The 14,351-nt window shown below is 28.6% G+C and overlaps 3 protein-coding genes across 7 annotated transcripts; 1 reads left to right on the top strand and 2 right to left on the bottom strand.

The window, feature by feature from the left end:
- The first annotated feature begins 6 nt into the window (after positions 1-6).
- On the top strand, positions 7-6,857 carry LOC126834998 (uncharacterized). Of its 2 annotated transcripts, XM_050567263.1 has the most exons (12): positions 7-139; positions 202-316; positions 1,170-1,206; positions 1,290-1,369; positions 2,914-3,058; positions 3,142-3,548; positions 3,612-3,900; positions 3,969-4,117; positions 4,481-4,601; positions 5,061-5,286; positions 5,757-5,893; positions 6,548-6,857. In XM_050567263.1, exons 2-12 carry the CDS (start codon positions 285-287, stop codon positions 6,692-6,694), a joined length of 1,770 nt encoding a protein of 589 aa, XP_050423220.1. In that variant the 5' UTR covers positions 7-139; positions 202-284; the 3' UTR covers positions 6,695-6,857. The 2 variants fall into 2 exon arrangements, with proteins under 2 accessions (XP_050423220.1, XP_050423221.1); XM_050567264.1 differs by lacking the exon at positions 6,548-6,857 and having other exon boundaries at positions 5,061-5,279; positions 5,757-5,887.
- A 561-nt stretch (positions 6,858-7,418) lies between these two features.
- LOC126834705 (uncharacterized) lies at positions 7,419-9,015 on the bottom strand. The gene is made up of 2 exons (XM_050566816.1): positions 8,107-9,015; positions 7,419-7,985 (listed from the first exon to the last, which is right to left on the bottom strand). Exons 1-2 carry the CDS (start codon positions 8,818-8,820, stop codon positions 7,503-7,505), a joined length of 1,197 nt encoding a protein of 398 aa, XP_050422773.1. The 5' UTR covers positions 8,821-9,015; the 3' UTR covers positions 7,419-7,502.
- A 1,113-nt stretch (positions 9,016-10,128) lies between these two features.
- On the bottom strand, positions 10,129-14,147 carry LOC126834703 (protein spartin). Of its 4 annotated transcripts, none has more exons than XM_050566814.1 (8): positions 13,892-14,147; positions 13,604-13,743; positions 13,325-13,512; positions 13,121-13,251; positions 12,706-13,049; positions 11,672-12,136; positions 11,289-11,541; positions 10,129-11,230 (listed from the first exon to the last, which is right to left on the bottom strand). In XM_050566814.1, the coding sequence occupies exons 3-8, from the start codon at positions 13,448-13,450 to the stop codon at positions 11,071-11,073; spliced, it is 1,479 nt and encodes a 492-aa protein (XP_050422771.1). In that variant the 5' UTR covers positions 13,451-13,512; positions 13,604-13,743; positions 13,892-14,147; the 3' UTR covers positions 10,129-11,070. The 4 variants fall into 4 exon arrangements, with proteins under 4 accessions (XP_050422771.1, XP_050422770.1, XP_050422769.1 ...); XM_050566813.1 differs by having other exon boundaries at positions 10,130-11,230; positions 13,608-13,743; positions 13,888-14,146; XM_050566812.1 differs by having other exon boundaries at positions 10,130-11,230; positions 13,608-13,743; positions 13,892-14,146.
- Positions 14,148-14,351: the final 204 nt, after the last annotated feature.

Genomic DNA, 14,351 nt, shown 5'->3' with positions numbered 1-14,351 from the left:
ATTAAATTTGACAAAATAATATGTCAAAATCTTAGTTAATCTTAGTTTGTGGTAATTAGTCAAATCATACTTTATATTTTGCAATTAAACTATAACAAGTGTGTAATTAATGGTGTTATTATTAGGTAGTCCAATTTATGTAAGTATAATATATAGCAAGATAAATAAATAGTAAAATGTATTATCCGTTTTTTTTTTAAGCTACAACTTCATAATTTAAAACTCGGAGGCCTTTCTACGTCTTGGATGTTTAAACACTGTTAGTGTGCTAAAAAAGTATTAAAATGTCCAACTTCAATATTGGAGATTTAGTTTGGTAAGATCACGGCTTGGAATATAATGGGTTTTTTTTCATTATTGAAACGTTAAAATAACATTTAAATAACCAAAACGTTTCCATAATGAAAACAAGTAAGGAAAAGTCCTTGTTATTTATTATTTTCAAGCCCGAGGTAAGTACTATCATTTGTTACGATGTCGACTCTCAAACTTGATCATTATTTCATTTAAAATATTTAGTATTGCATATTTTTTAAATAAAACAAATTACATATTGCTTTTGTTCTATGAAGCAATAAGTTAATTCATTCAATCATTAATATCTAATTTGTATACTAATTTATAAATCACAACAGCTTAAGTCCAATTTTGGCCATTAAGAGTTTTGTAATGAAAATTAGCATTATTGACGTAGCGTTAAACAAAACGTTCTAATAATAGCAACCCAACTTTTCTAATACTGATAACATGGGGTTTTAAATTCTATAAATTGCAAAAGCCTCTGAATTACTTATTAATTATCAGTATAATGTATCAAACGTAATATTTGTTCAATTTCATTAGTAAACATTAATAGACTTTTTCATTACTATTAAATGATTTGTGAAATCAACTAATTAAGTTAATAATAATGATTGTAAAGGCATTGCTACATTTTATTTTATGATGATACTTATTAATATTATTTATTGGTATCGTTAGACATTTTATATGGTCTTGCCATTCCTAAGAATCTGTGTAAAAACCGATTACTTACTATTATAAAATAATAAATAATAAATCATGTGTAAAATTTAAATTGCAAACTATAAATAAAAAAATATCATTATTAAAAAGGCTACTTTTCTACGATATAATGTATGATTTCTTAACGTAAATATTAATTTCAGGGCAAAGATGAAAGGTTTTCCTCCGTGGCCTGGACTTGTAAGTACCTATTTTATTTAAAATTAAACACTAACACTAAAATTTAGCAGTATACTAATGATAGTATTGTATCATGGTTATAGATTTCTGAGCCACCTGACATCTTAAAAGGAAAAAATGGCGAAGGTAAAAAATGTGTGTATTTTTTTGGAAGTGCAGATTAGTAAGTTTCTTTTAATAATATAATTTGATTAGTGCAGACTGCAGTGGCTCTGAAGGTTCAAAAATGTAATAGAGCAACAAATTGTCTGTTATAATTTTTTTTTTTTTTTTAACATAATTATAACTAAATAAGTGTAAAAATTATAAGGCTATCAGTTAAATGTAATCAAAGAAGTCTGGCGTTGGCCAAAACACAACATCGACTTCAGCGCCATTGTTAACAGTCCAAGAAAAAAGCATCAACATTTTTCCCATGTTTGAAAAATACCCATAGTTTTGAAATTTGGTTTAACTCTCAGTCTTATGATACACTATACTTATTTTATTACTTATTCAATTTTATTAAACAATTAAACCAAATTTCAAGACTTTGGGAATTTTTTTTTCTGGTGATAGTGCTTTATTTCCTGAACTATAATAAGTGTATTATGTATTCAGTGGCATATTTACTAGAGGTTAGCAGAATGATATTGACTGCCCCAGAATTTTTAAATTTAATATAAATGTTATAACCATACAAATATTACTGATAACATAGGCAATTTGGGCAAACTGCTATAAAACATTTAACATTTTATTATATTATATTTAATAAATAAATGTAAGGCAATCTATATTTTAAATATTTTTTTTAGATATTTTATACAAACATGTTTTGATAAAAAGCAAACTTTTTAAAATGTGCTTAAAATACATTTTGTCTTTTTGTAACTTAAAAACAAACAAACTGTATGTTACAAACTAGGGTTGGGCCTATCCGGTTATTTGGATATCTGAATTATCCGGATAATTCGGATACGGATATCCGAAATCCGGATAGTTTCGGATATTCATTTAATTTTTATAAGACAAATATATCTTAATAATATATAGTGTTTTTAAACATACCGAATAATAAAATAATGACACCTAATTAAATTTTACTATCACATGAATGATTTTTAGATATATCCGTGTCAGTGGTTATTAACCGACTATTCGGACTCTTTGCAGAGTCCATCCTCAGGGTTGTCACGACTGTTCCGCTGCCGGTTAATAACCACTGACACGGATATATCCGAAAATCATCCACGTGATATTTCAACCCGTGAAAGTTTCAAAAAATACATAAATTTGAGTACTCAAAAAAATATATTCGGCTGGTTAAAAATTAAATGAATATCCGAAACTATCCGGATAATTTTTAACTATTCGGATAGTTTTGGTTCTAAAGATAATTGGAAATATTATTTGATATCCGAAATTATCCGGATTTCGGATATCTGTATCCGAATTATCCGGATATCCGCAAAATCCAAATATTAGTCCCAACCCTATTACAAACAATTTCTTACATTGTATATAAAGCAAAAAGCATGGTTCACGTGTTTTGGTCTGGCCATTAGGATAACAAGAATTATATAAGGGGGTTAGGGGGCAATGTTTTTTACATATCACCCTCTAGAAGAAAATTGTAAATACACCACTGTATGTATAAAAAGGTAAAAATGTATGAAAGGTTGAACAATAATTTTATATATTTTTGATAAAATTACATGTTTATAGTGCTTGGATTAAAAACAATTTAATTAAGCCGTATTTCAAGTATGAACATGAATATAAGCAAAACTACAAAACCGCCGATTTTATAAAAGCAATTGAAGACGTTGAAAAATACATTGATAAAAATATGGTTACATTTTACAAAAAAGTAAAATAAATATATGATGATAAAAATCATGTATGCATAACATTAATTTTACTAATATATTAATATTTGTATATTTATATTAGGCCAAGTCACCAGTGGCACCTAACAAAGAGGATATTGAGCCATTTAGTCCATGGAACAATATGCCTTGTACTGTATTGAATTTAATATTTAAAAAGCTGACTCATAATGAACGAAAAACAGCATCTTCTACTTGCAAGAGTTGGAGAAAAGCTCTTTACCATTCTGCATTTTGGACTAATTTCACTATTTTGATAGTTCCCAAGAGTGATAAATGTATAATTGACAACCGCATTGATTATCTAAACTGCCATATAATACCTTTGGTGAGGAACTTGAGATTATGTTTTGATACTCGTAGTGAGCTGTGTGTTAAACTAGTCATATCAGTTATAAAAAGTTTAAACAACGGATTACTGAAAAATTTAGATATTGAGTCCATTTATTGTGATACTGTACTTAGTGAAGAGTAAGTGTTTGCTTAATTTTTTTTTTTTTTAATGTATCGCTTAATTTAACGTTATATTTTCAGCGATAAAACTGAAGATCTCGTCATTTCATTCTTATCCCTAGAGTTGAAAATTGTAAAATTAATATCTACAACAATGTCTTTGGAAGGATTCAGTTATAGTGGTGTTCTTTTTAACAAATGGCGTGAACTAATGTTAAGATTATCTCAGAACAGCCACCGTACAATGTGTCGATTAGAGCTTGCATCTGCCGGAGTAAGAGTTGGGAATTTTGGAGAATATGTATTGACGTTAAATGAATCTGTAGTATGCGATCCATTCGATAGTTTCATATCCTTATCCAACTTGAAAGTAAGTATTTCTTAGAAAACAATATGATTAAAACAAGAATTTTTAAATATTGTGTTATAATATTTTAGATATTGAGTATTGACTACAATCAGTTTACCTGCCAACTATTTCCAGCCATGAGTTCAATGCATAAGTTAAGATCGTTAGTTCTACACGTTCATGAAGATCCAGTGACTGAATTGTCTGACGAATTTTGGGTAGACTTTAAAAACAATTGGTAATATGGTTATACTATTTGTATTTGACCAGTTTTTTAAAAATATAATTTTTTAATACTATATAAAATAACTTTAAAGACATGGGCATTTTATACGTTCCCCATAATTTTTTATCTATTTTATTTGCCTATTAAAATTCTTTTACTTTTTCTAATTCCATTATCAAACACCTAAAATATACTCTTTAACATTTTATTAACCTTTATTGTTCTCGCTTAATTTCTATAGTTCATAAAAACTTGAAATTTAACTGAGAATTAGTTAATAAATTATTTAGTTGAAAAATGAAGTTGTTATTTAACAATAATTATTTCCAATAAAATGTTATTTAATTAATAAAAATGAAAAATATGTTGTTTTAGTCCAGACGTTGAAGTTAAGTTGACAATTATAAATTGTCTAGAAGTTATCCAGCATTTGCATACTAAAATATTCAGACCATCTATTCCACTAATACAACTTAAAGTGCTCTTCTGTTGTATGGTATGTTTTAAAAAGTCAAAAAAATTGTTTTATACATTTTGTTAAACTATGTATTACTGTAATAAGTAAATCTAACGAGACTGAAGATAGATTTGCGAATTAGTCATAAATGTCCAAACCCCAAGAAACTATAGGTACATTTGGACCAGTAAACTGGTTATTTACTGGTCTCTTGTCATGTGCTTCACATGATAACAAATTTTTAATAGATACCTGTTATATAATATAATTATTGATTATTATATTATATTATTTTGCATTTTATTAGATATCGAGTTTATTAAAAGGTCTTGTCGATTTTAAAATTATTTCCAAATGTACCTATAGTTTCTTGGGGTTTGGACATTTATGACTAATTCGCAAATCTATCTTCAGTCTCGTTAGATTTACTTATTACCATTACTAAATACTTAAAGTTGTAACAAAAATTGTTTTAATAACATTTTATTTAACTTTTAGATGAATATTCAAGTAATACATTATATCCTACAACATTATAGAAATACTATGCGTTCTTTGACGTGGGTAGATGGGCATGGTACTACCAATCCAGCTTGTTTGATGGAAGGTCCATTTGAACCTGTAGAAAACATTGATGAGATTAACATTGAAATAGATGAGGATATGAATCCTCTTTTACCACTATTAGCGCATTGCACTCAACTCTCTGAACTCACTGTGATTGGTATATTCATGACTAAAAGAAAAAATTAAATAACAATTTTTTTAATTTCATTAAAACATTGTTTTAAACCGCATAAAAAAAAACATGCATTTTTGAGCTACTATTGTACAATGTAACAAAAACAATTTTTTTTTTACTTCCTCAAAAAAAAAAAATGTTTTGCAATGCTAGCTAAAGCTTCTGGCCATTTACTGTAAAACAGCTGCTATACAATGATAGCCGAAAATGTATAGTAAAATAAAGTTGACAATTACAATTTTTTAAAGAAACAAAAACTTAACGATTTGGCTATCAAAATTAATATTTTGTCACACAGCCTGTGCAAAACTTTTTTTACTTAATACTGCATCGATTAAAAATAATATATATTTTTTAAAAAAATTTTCTAATAATTTAATTAAACAATTATTTGAATAAACTCTGACTGTATAATATGTAGTTAGTATTTAAAGTAGCTTTTTTAATTCTAGGGTATTTTATGGATCCATTAGACATTTGTGTGATGTCTAGATTGAGGGGAAGAAATTTGGAATGCTTCAATATTATGGAAAGTGATATTTGTCTTGATAGGCCATGGAACAAAATTAAACTTTCTAAAATTAAAAAGGTGATTATAATATAAATGTACTAATTAATATTTATGTATTTTTATTCAATACTATAATACTATTTCTATATATGTGAGGTGTAAAAGGAAAAGGGGCTTCTTTTTTTTGTAGTCTCGAGACTCCAAATTGCAAGAGAGGCCAAAAACAGGGCTTTGATCAGGGCTGAAAACATATTTATAAAAAAAAAATTGTTATCGGCTTAAGGGCACCTTAATTTTAATTTTTGGTTTCATTCATCAAGCATGTAAAATAATAAGTTGGCAATATTTCAAAAATGTAAAGCGTTTTTTTCTCAAAAAACTCATTTTTCAAAAAAAAAATTCGAACAAATATAACTCTGATAATTTTAAGATAGGAGAACGATTCTGGTCTCTAATTGTTCAGAACTTAGAAGAACCGATAACTCAAAATTTGATTTTTACAACATGAGGTCCCTTTTTATTTTTGTCTCACATAATATATTATATTTTTCAGTATGTATATATTCATTTATTTTAGTTAAATATTATAATACTATTTCTTATGGGCAATTTTTAAGATGTATCCATGTCTTCATATCTGAAGAATGTTTATATCTAAAAACTATCTACATAATATTTCAATCTGTGAGGGCTTTAAAACATTCAAACACTACTATATATTAATATTTTTAGGTTGTATCAAATAGGCTGGGTAGAGAATGGAGTCCATTGAAATCTACCGACTTACCACACTGTACTAAATCATATACTTTAAGTTCTACTTTAAGAGACGCTAGCAGTACATCTGTGTTACACCATTCAAACTGTTATACTAGTTAAACGGCAACAAAGTCACTTTAACATTATTGGATATGAAATTCATATAACAGTATTTTATTTTATTTTGTTCCTCATTGTTAACATATTCTTAAAAGAGTATCAATTAATTTGTTTTATTTTAAAATGTATTTTTTTTTATATTGAGCCAGCTTGTTAAAGTTCAAACAAGGTTTTTAAAAATAAATTTATAAAATATTGATTGTTGTTTAATTTTTTTTTTTTTATGATTAGCTGAAAATGGAATATTTATACATTCATGTTTTTTTCTACTTGAAGAAGTTTTTTATGTATTTCTGTGGACTTAAGAATTATATTTTACAATATTAATATGAATTTTTTACAGGTGACAAACATTCTACAAAAAATTGCATAAAAAAAAATTAAGGGTAACATTGTAATGAAGCTTTGAGATGCATATATTTTTTGACTCCTGAGTAGTTACAATATTTACCTTAAGCTAGTCGTCAAATTCACTTAATCCACCTATCAATTGGTTAGTCTCGTTCTAGTTATTGAACCATTCTCAATTCTCATGCTTGTGATAAACCCGCCTATGTTAGAATGGGAATAAGACAAATAATAATGTAACACTTATACTTCTATTTTTGTTTTATTAAAAACTAAAACAAAATCACTATACGAAGATTAAATTTTCAAATATATTATTAGATAAAAATTGATAATAAAAAAAATCAACATTTATTTATAAAATTACATTTTAGTTGATAACTTATACGTTAAACAAAATAATTCCACATTAAAAGAAAAGGTAAGAAATTTTATTTACAAATTATACTTAAACAAAGTTTCATAATAGCACAACACATTTAAAACACAGTAATTGCAACCATGGAATTGTCTTAGAAATGCTACATTTGTATTCTCTTGCTTGTGGGTCACGAAAATAAATTAAGGATGTAAAACATTCATAAGGCACAATTTTTTTGCACGTCCCACATCGACCTACTGTATCAAACAAGTGCCAGAGTGTTCTAGGTATATTTTTTCTACTGAAGGTAACATGGTCACGTATAATTGAGCAAATACTGAGGGACACTAAATTCTTATAACTCAAAGGTGTTCCCCATTCTCTTGCAACATTTTTACAATTTTCATGAAACTTGTCTAAAATGTCAATGTCTTGTTGGTAATTTAAAAAATTATTTTGTGCAAGATCTAGTAATAAGAACTCCTTCAGAGATAAACGGGCCGGCATAAATCTTAACTTATTGTCCGATAATGAGAGCGAGTGCAACTTATCTAGTTCTCCAATACAGTCTGGCAAATGTGTCTAGAATCAAAATATTCAATATTTTTATATAAATAATTTAAAAACTACTTCACTTCAGTCCAGTATAGTAAATAACTTCAAGTATTAACAAATATCAATTTTATATTTATAATAAACTCACCAATTTATTTTTTGTTAAAGATAAACTTTGAAGATTTCTCAAAAACATTATCTCAAATGGCACTATAGTCAAATTTACGGAATCAATGTTGAGGTTTTTCAAAGTATTTCCAATAGTAGTTTTAGACATCCAATCCCAAAAGATGTCTTGATCATATTGTGATGAAGTAGCCAGTTTACTGCCCGCCAAGCTGAGAAACGAAATTGGTAGATCACCAATTTGTTCGGGTAAAGTAGGTAGAACACAGTTTTCTAAAATAAGCGAATTCAACTGTCTCATATTTAAAACACGTCTATCGAAACGGTCAACGGCTTTAAATTCACGAGCTGCAGGATCAAAACGGTTGACGTCTTTTTTCGCGGGTACTTTATTAGGGATTAGGCGAGTGCCGATTTTTACATCTTTTCCCTTAATAATATCCTCGAGCTGTCGTAAAAACATGAGTAGCATTTTAGTGTCATCGGCTTTGACCGAAATCTGATGCTTCGGCTGTTTGAATCGTAGTGTGATTTTTCCTTCTTTGGCGAATTTCGCGTGTACTGCTTCCAAGTTTTTCACGTTATAGTTAATACAATTTGGATACATTGAATTTTTAATACACAGAACATAATTTCCATTTACCTTTTTACTCAATAAACACGAACGAAGAGGCCGGATTTGATTTTGTACCGGCATCGATTGATCCTGAATGGATATTGAACCGTTAATCAACATCTTTCGGACGTTTACAATATCAGGGACTCTTCAATTAACTCCTATATGTCACTTTGGTCATAATGGCATAAAAATTATAAATAATAACTGACAAATATTATCATTTATAGAATTATTGGTAATTGAAGAGCACTGAAACCAAATCTAGCAAAGATAGGTTTTTGGATTACATTTATTCATATTATTGTAATTTGTAACGGGCATAGAATCATGGAAATTGGCAAGATAACACGAATAAATAGTTGATAAGTGTTTTGTTAATCAACGTTTTTACCGCCTTTTTATTTTTTGCGTCCCGTGTGAACTGAGAAAATCCGCAGCAAAAATGGAATTGAGAGCATATTACATTATTATATGATTAATATAAATGTATAAGTACCTATTTAACAATTTTATTTATAATTTATAATGTGTACCGGTCATGTTCTTTTCAATTTCAGTGATACATAACGTTACTACAATCCGTAAGCAAAAATCTATTGTTAAGTGTTAACTCGGCTCCTATATTCATTTATTTAAGGCCACATTTCCAAAAATTAAAAAAAATAATTTAAATAAAAATTCAGAATAAATTTAAATGTAAGCTCTTCTTCTTCGCCTTATTTTACAAGAATAGGATTGGCCAGCCAAATTCGATCCCTCCACAAATCTCGATCAAAATCCATATCCATTGACATTTCTTTATTTAACTTACAAATTTCTTACTCTGTGTTACGTTCTCATTTCAGCCACTTCAACTTCCAATTTCTTTTCATCTATCAGCTATCTTATTTTGTGCTCAACACTCACTTCCAAACATTATTTCTGGCTATTTACTGGATAAATAAAAGTGTATTTGAAATTAAAAATTAAAATTTCCTGGTCCTCTCTTCTCTTATATAATAACCGTACGCTTTAGATGATAGGATAAGAGAAGCTATTTGTTATATCTACTTATTGTAAAAAAAAAAAAAGATTTAAACTTTATAAAACTATAATACAATTACTTTTATTTTACAATTAAAAAATAAGTGTTATTATTCCATATTTATTTTATTAACTAATTAAAATACTACAATATTACAATATACCTATATTCTATTAAATTATACATATTATATATATAAATATTATAATAAATTCATTATTACTATGTACACAATATAATGGACAAAAGCCATTTTTGGTTGTGATCAATTTATTTATAAGTGCATAGTATGCACTTACACTGCTATTTTATTTACAATCAACAAATGTGATTATAGAATCTGTAAAGAGACAAAAAATTCAAAAATAATTTAAGGTTATTGAAGTTTGATGCAATCTATCAGATAATTGATGTGTGTTAAAAAATGAATATGATATTCAATTATTTTTACTAAATTTAATTATTGTTATAAAATATAAATTTATTTTTTGACCTAGAAACTCATAAAGTTATGCTAATACTAAAATGTTTAAACTATTATAGAACACCTTCACAATTAACCCAATACTAAAGTGCAAAATACACATGATTATATCAACAAACACGTTAACAATAATTTTGATTATACACCAATTCCACAGCCAATAAACCTCATTTTATTTTAACTATAAAAATATGTAACATTGAAATTTTTATGAATATAATTATAATATTGAAATATTTAATACTTAACATATTTTGTAAAATATTAAAACGAGTATAAAAAATATGTACATAACCTGACACCATTAGACTATAGTATAGAAATAGAGTCTAACATAATAAAAAATTGTATAACAAAAATATATAATTTATAAACTACACATGAATTCAATTTTCATCAACAAAACACGTTAACAATAATTTTGATTATTCACGAATTCTACAGCCAATAAACCTCATTTTATTTTAACTATAAAATATGTAACATTGTAATTTGTATGAATATAATTATAATATTGAAGTATTTAATACTGAACATATTTTGTAAAATAATAAAACAAGTATACAAATCTGTATATAACTTGACACCACTAGACTATAGTATAGAAATATTTAGATACGATTTATTAAATCGTACAACAAAAATATATAATATATAACTGGAAACAAAAAATATTTTGCCATCATATCAATCATAAAAAAAGAACAACAATAACCAAAAAAAATATAACAAGAGCTAAAACATAAGACAAAAATTACAAAACCAAGTAACATGAGAGAAAACAAAGTTTGTTAAAAATATATTATTATAATATTTAACTTATAATTTTGTTATAATATATTTTAAGACTTTTTATAGTTCAATCGTTTTCAGGAACAATAAAAGTGTGTCCGGTCTGCTTCACAGTGTTTCTGATTATATTTGTTGGTCTCAAATCTCCGATATTTCTCGTAAACCGTAAACCATGTCCTACTGTGTCTAATGTCTCTTCAGTTACACCACCTACATTATTACCATACCTATGAAATATATAATTATAACAGTATGACTATTTTAGAAGATTTTTTTTTTTCATACTTGTGGCGAACAATTAGGACCGTATTATCTCTAATGCTTGTGCCCAACATGATTCCAGATTGTTCTAATCCATCATAAACAATTCCCAACCCTTCAATAGCACCAGCTGCGATGTCTAGAGCATTGGACATTTGTCTTGACGCCACATCTGAATTCATCCCAGAGACACCGGTTAATATTTTCGTGCCACCTTTGTGGACATGTGGAGCCAAAAATTTGCCGAGCGCACATGAAGCTAATCCTACCTTATCGGCTAAATTCATAAAAAAAAAATATATATCTACATATTTTTTATAACTATAATATGTCATGTTGTTAGAATTTCATAGTATAACTACAAAAATGCTTTCAATAGTTTTATATAACATACTTAGTGGACTTACCGACAAAACAGGTAACATTAGCAGCTTTGGAGGTCACATTTTTAGCCACTCTAACTCCACGTTCTATTTTGTGGTTAACACGTCTTTCATTCTGAGATGGTGGGAGGTAGTTCAATAGGCCAGGAGTAGAATTGTTGATGAAATCTGTGGTTTTTTCAGCACCTTTTACTAAGCCACTCGAAATATACATTGCTCCCTTAATGATATGTGCTGAAATTTTACGACCTTGTTCCCGAGCTGAATCATTTGTTCTAAATGATTTTTTTAGAATATCTTCCAATACTTCAGTGAACAATTCTAAATGCTCTGGTGGAACTAACACGCCTATAGAAGTATCGGTAGTTTGGAGATCAGGAAAAACAAATGCACCATAATCGGTGCGCAGACACGGCGAAACATTGGCGACAAGAGGATAGTATATATCTTCTATGCAAAGAAAGCAACGTGGTTCTGTGTTTTTTTCACCTATAAATTTTAATAATTTTATTTTTATAATTTTCACCTATAAATTCAATTAATAAAAAAAAAGCTCAATACTATATAGAATGTAAGTATTACTACTAGTAGTACTGTCAAAAAACAACAATTTTTTTTGGCTACCCCTGAATCGTTTTTATGTGTTGAAAAGAACAAATGTTTAAAATTTCAGCCTCCTAAGACACTCTAAATGGTTCCTGCTAATTTCTATAGAGCCAAATTATCTCCTTTGAATTTATCCGCAAAAATAATTTTTTTAAAAATCATCAAAACTTATTGATATTTTTTTTAATTTATAAATACTAACATAATATATTTGTAGTCTTTTCTCAGTTTTTAAATTTGTTACAATGATTTTTTCTTCATACACTATCTCTAAAAATGTATTTATATGCATTTTTAACCAATCGTTTTTAATTTAATTAAGGTTTTTCTATCGATAATAATAAACATGATCAATTGTCTAGTAGGACATTTGAACACAAAAACGATTCAGGGGTAGCATAAATGTTTATCAGCGAGTCTAGTAGGTACACTTTATTCATGTTCATATTAACCTTCAATCATAAAAATTTTTATGATAGATTTTTCTGATGGCGATGTAACCTGTCCATTAGCAGGGATAAAAAATACTTGAGATTCATTGCAGCTAAAAATTACAGTAGCCATAGATTGATGTTCAATGTCCGTTTGCAAGTCAGTCAACATTGATGTCAGCTGACTATACGACACTGGCGGTTCGGGTACGTCAATGTCCTGTTGAAGATCAGAGGCTAACGAACGCTCTTCGTCAGACCGAATTGTTTCCTGATACGACGGAGGGCTTTCTATTGGTCTTTCTACGACCATAGCAGAACCGCTAGCTCTTTGTAATTCCATAACTTTGTTTAAAATCTCTTTCCTAAACATACAAAATGCAATGTTTAGACAATAATTATCTACATTACAACGCACAGCAGTTAACGTTGTTACTTTTCCGTTCGCAAATATTGAAGAATGTTTTCGACAGCTATCCATTCAGAATTTGGTTCGGCTGGACGTGGTAAGGGCACCAACAGAGCATCGTCAATGAGAATCAAGCATTTTTCATATTCCAATAGAGCCTGTAGTGTAGAAATCAACAGCGAAAAATCGTCATAAGTGAAATTGTATTATTGAGAGTTCAAAAAAACTTACCAAATTGGACTTGCCCTGTCTTTCTAAATCCCGTGCTTGACGCAAGACTCCAAAAAACTTATCTGTGGCGGCTCGGACAATTGCGCACGATTCCGCTGTGTTCGTCTTCGAAGTAGACTCCATCATGTACGTTGGGGGGTTTGAAATAACTATTAGCTTTATATCATAGATGTAAAATTAAAAACAACCTGTCCACAAAATATAATATAATGATAAATAATTGTTGTAGTTGGAAACCAAAAGTGAAATGATTATGACGTATTGTGTGTGTGCTGATACCTACGTCTAGTCAATGGTGTTATGTAAAAGATGATTTAAGTCTTTAGGACGTTGTAGATGGCTCGACGCGGTTCGGTTGTTCTGAGTTGAGTGAAGTAAGAACCGACGAGACTCGAAGAGGTTTTCACTTTTCGTTCAACCTTGCAAGAATTTAACCAACACAATCTTAATTATTAAATGTTGTGTTTTTTTTTTACACTGATAACGCGTGAAAACAATACTTTATGGTGGGAACCGTCGACTTATCACAATGAATAATGATAATAATTAATATTACATAATACCTACGTTCATACAGAGGCGAACTGGGGTGAATTAAAAATCGGTCCACACAGATATACGATTTGGTCCATTAATTACATAAAATTCAACTCTCATCGGTTAGTTTATGTGGCAATAGTGAATTTAACGAGCTCAATAGACCCAAAACAGCCGTCTTCTCGCCTTCTGACCCAGGCCGCCACTGCATTCATAGTAATATAAACATTAGATAGCATTTTGAAAACAACGCAGTGAGCACAAATACGTCACGATGAAGACCAGAGTGACGTCGAAGGTTCTAATGAGTGGAATAATACAATAATAATATACCTATGGTAGTTGAATTATTATAGTTGTTACCTATGGGCTATGACTAATATATCATCACATGTACGGTTTAAGTACGGTCAATAGTATAGACCAACGTACGTCGGACACGTTGTAAATCGGTGCAATTAAAAGTAAGACTCATTAACCGGTCAGGTTA

Source organism: Adelges cooleyi, unplaced genomic scaffold (genome assembly GCF_023614345.1).
Source record: "Adelges cooleyi isolate 19-005CV unplaced genomic scaffold, UGA_ACOO_1.1 ACOO_flye_CR_arks_rails_tigmint_CR_PRNA_21, whole genome shotgun sequence".
NCBI lineage: Eukaryota > Metazoa > Arthropoda > Insecta > Hemiptera > Adelgidae > Adelges > Adelges cooleyi.
Note: the sequence above shows the minus strand (reverse complement) of the source record. Positions and strands in the feature narration are given on the sequence as shown.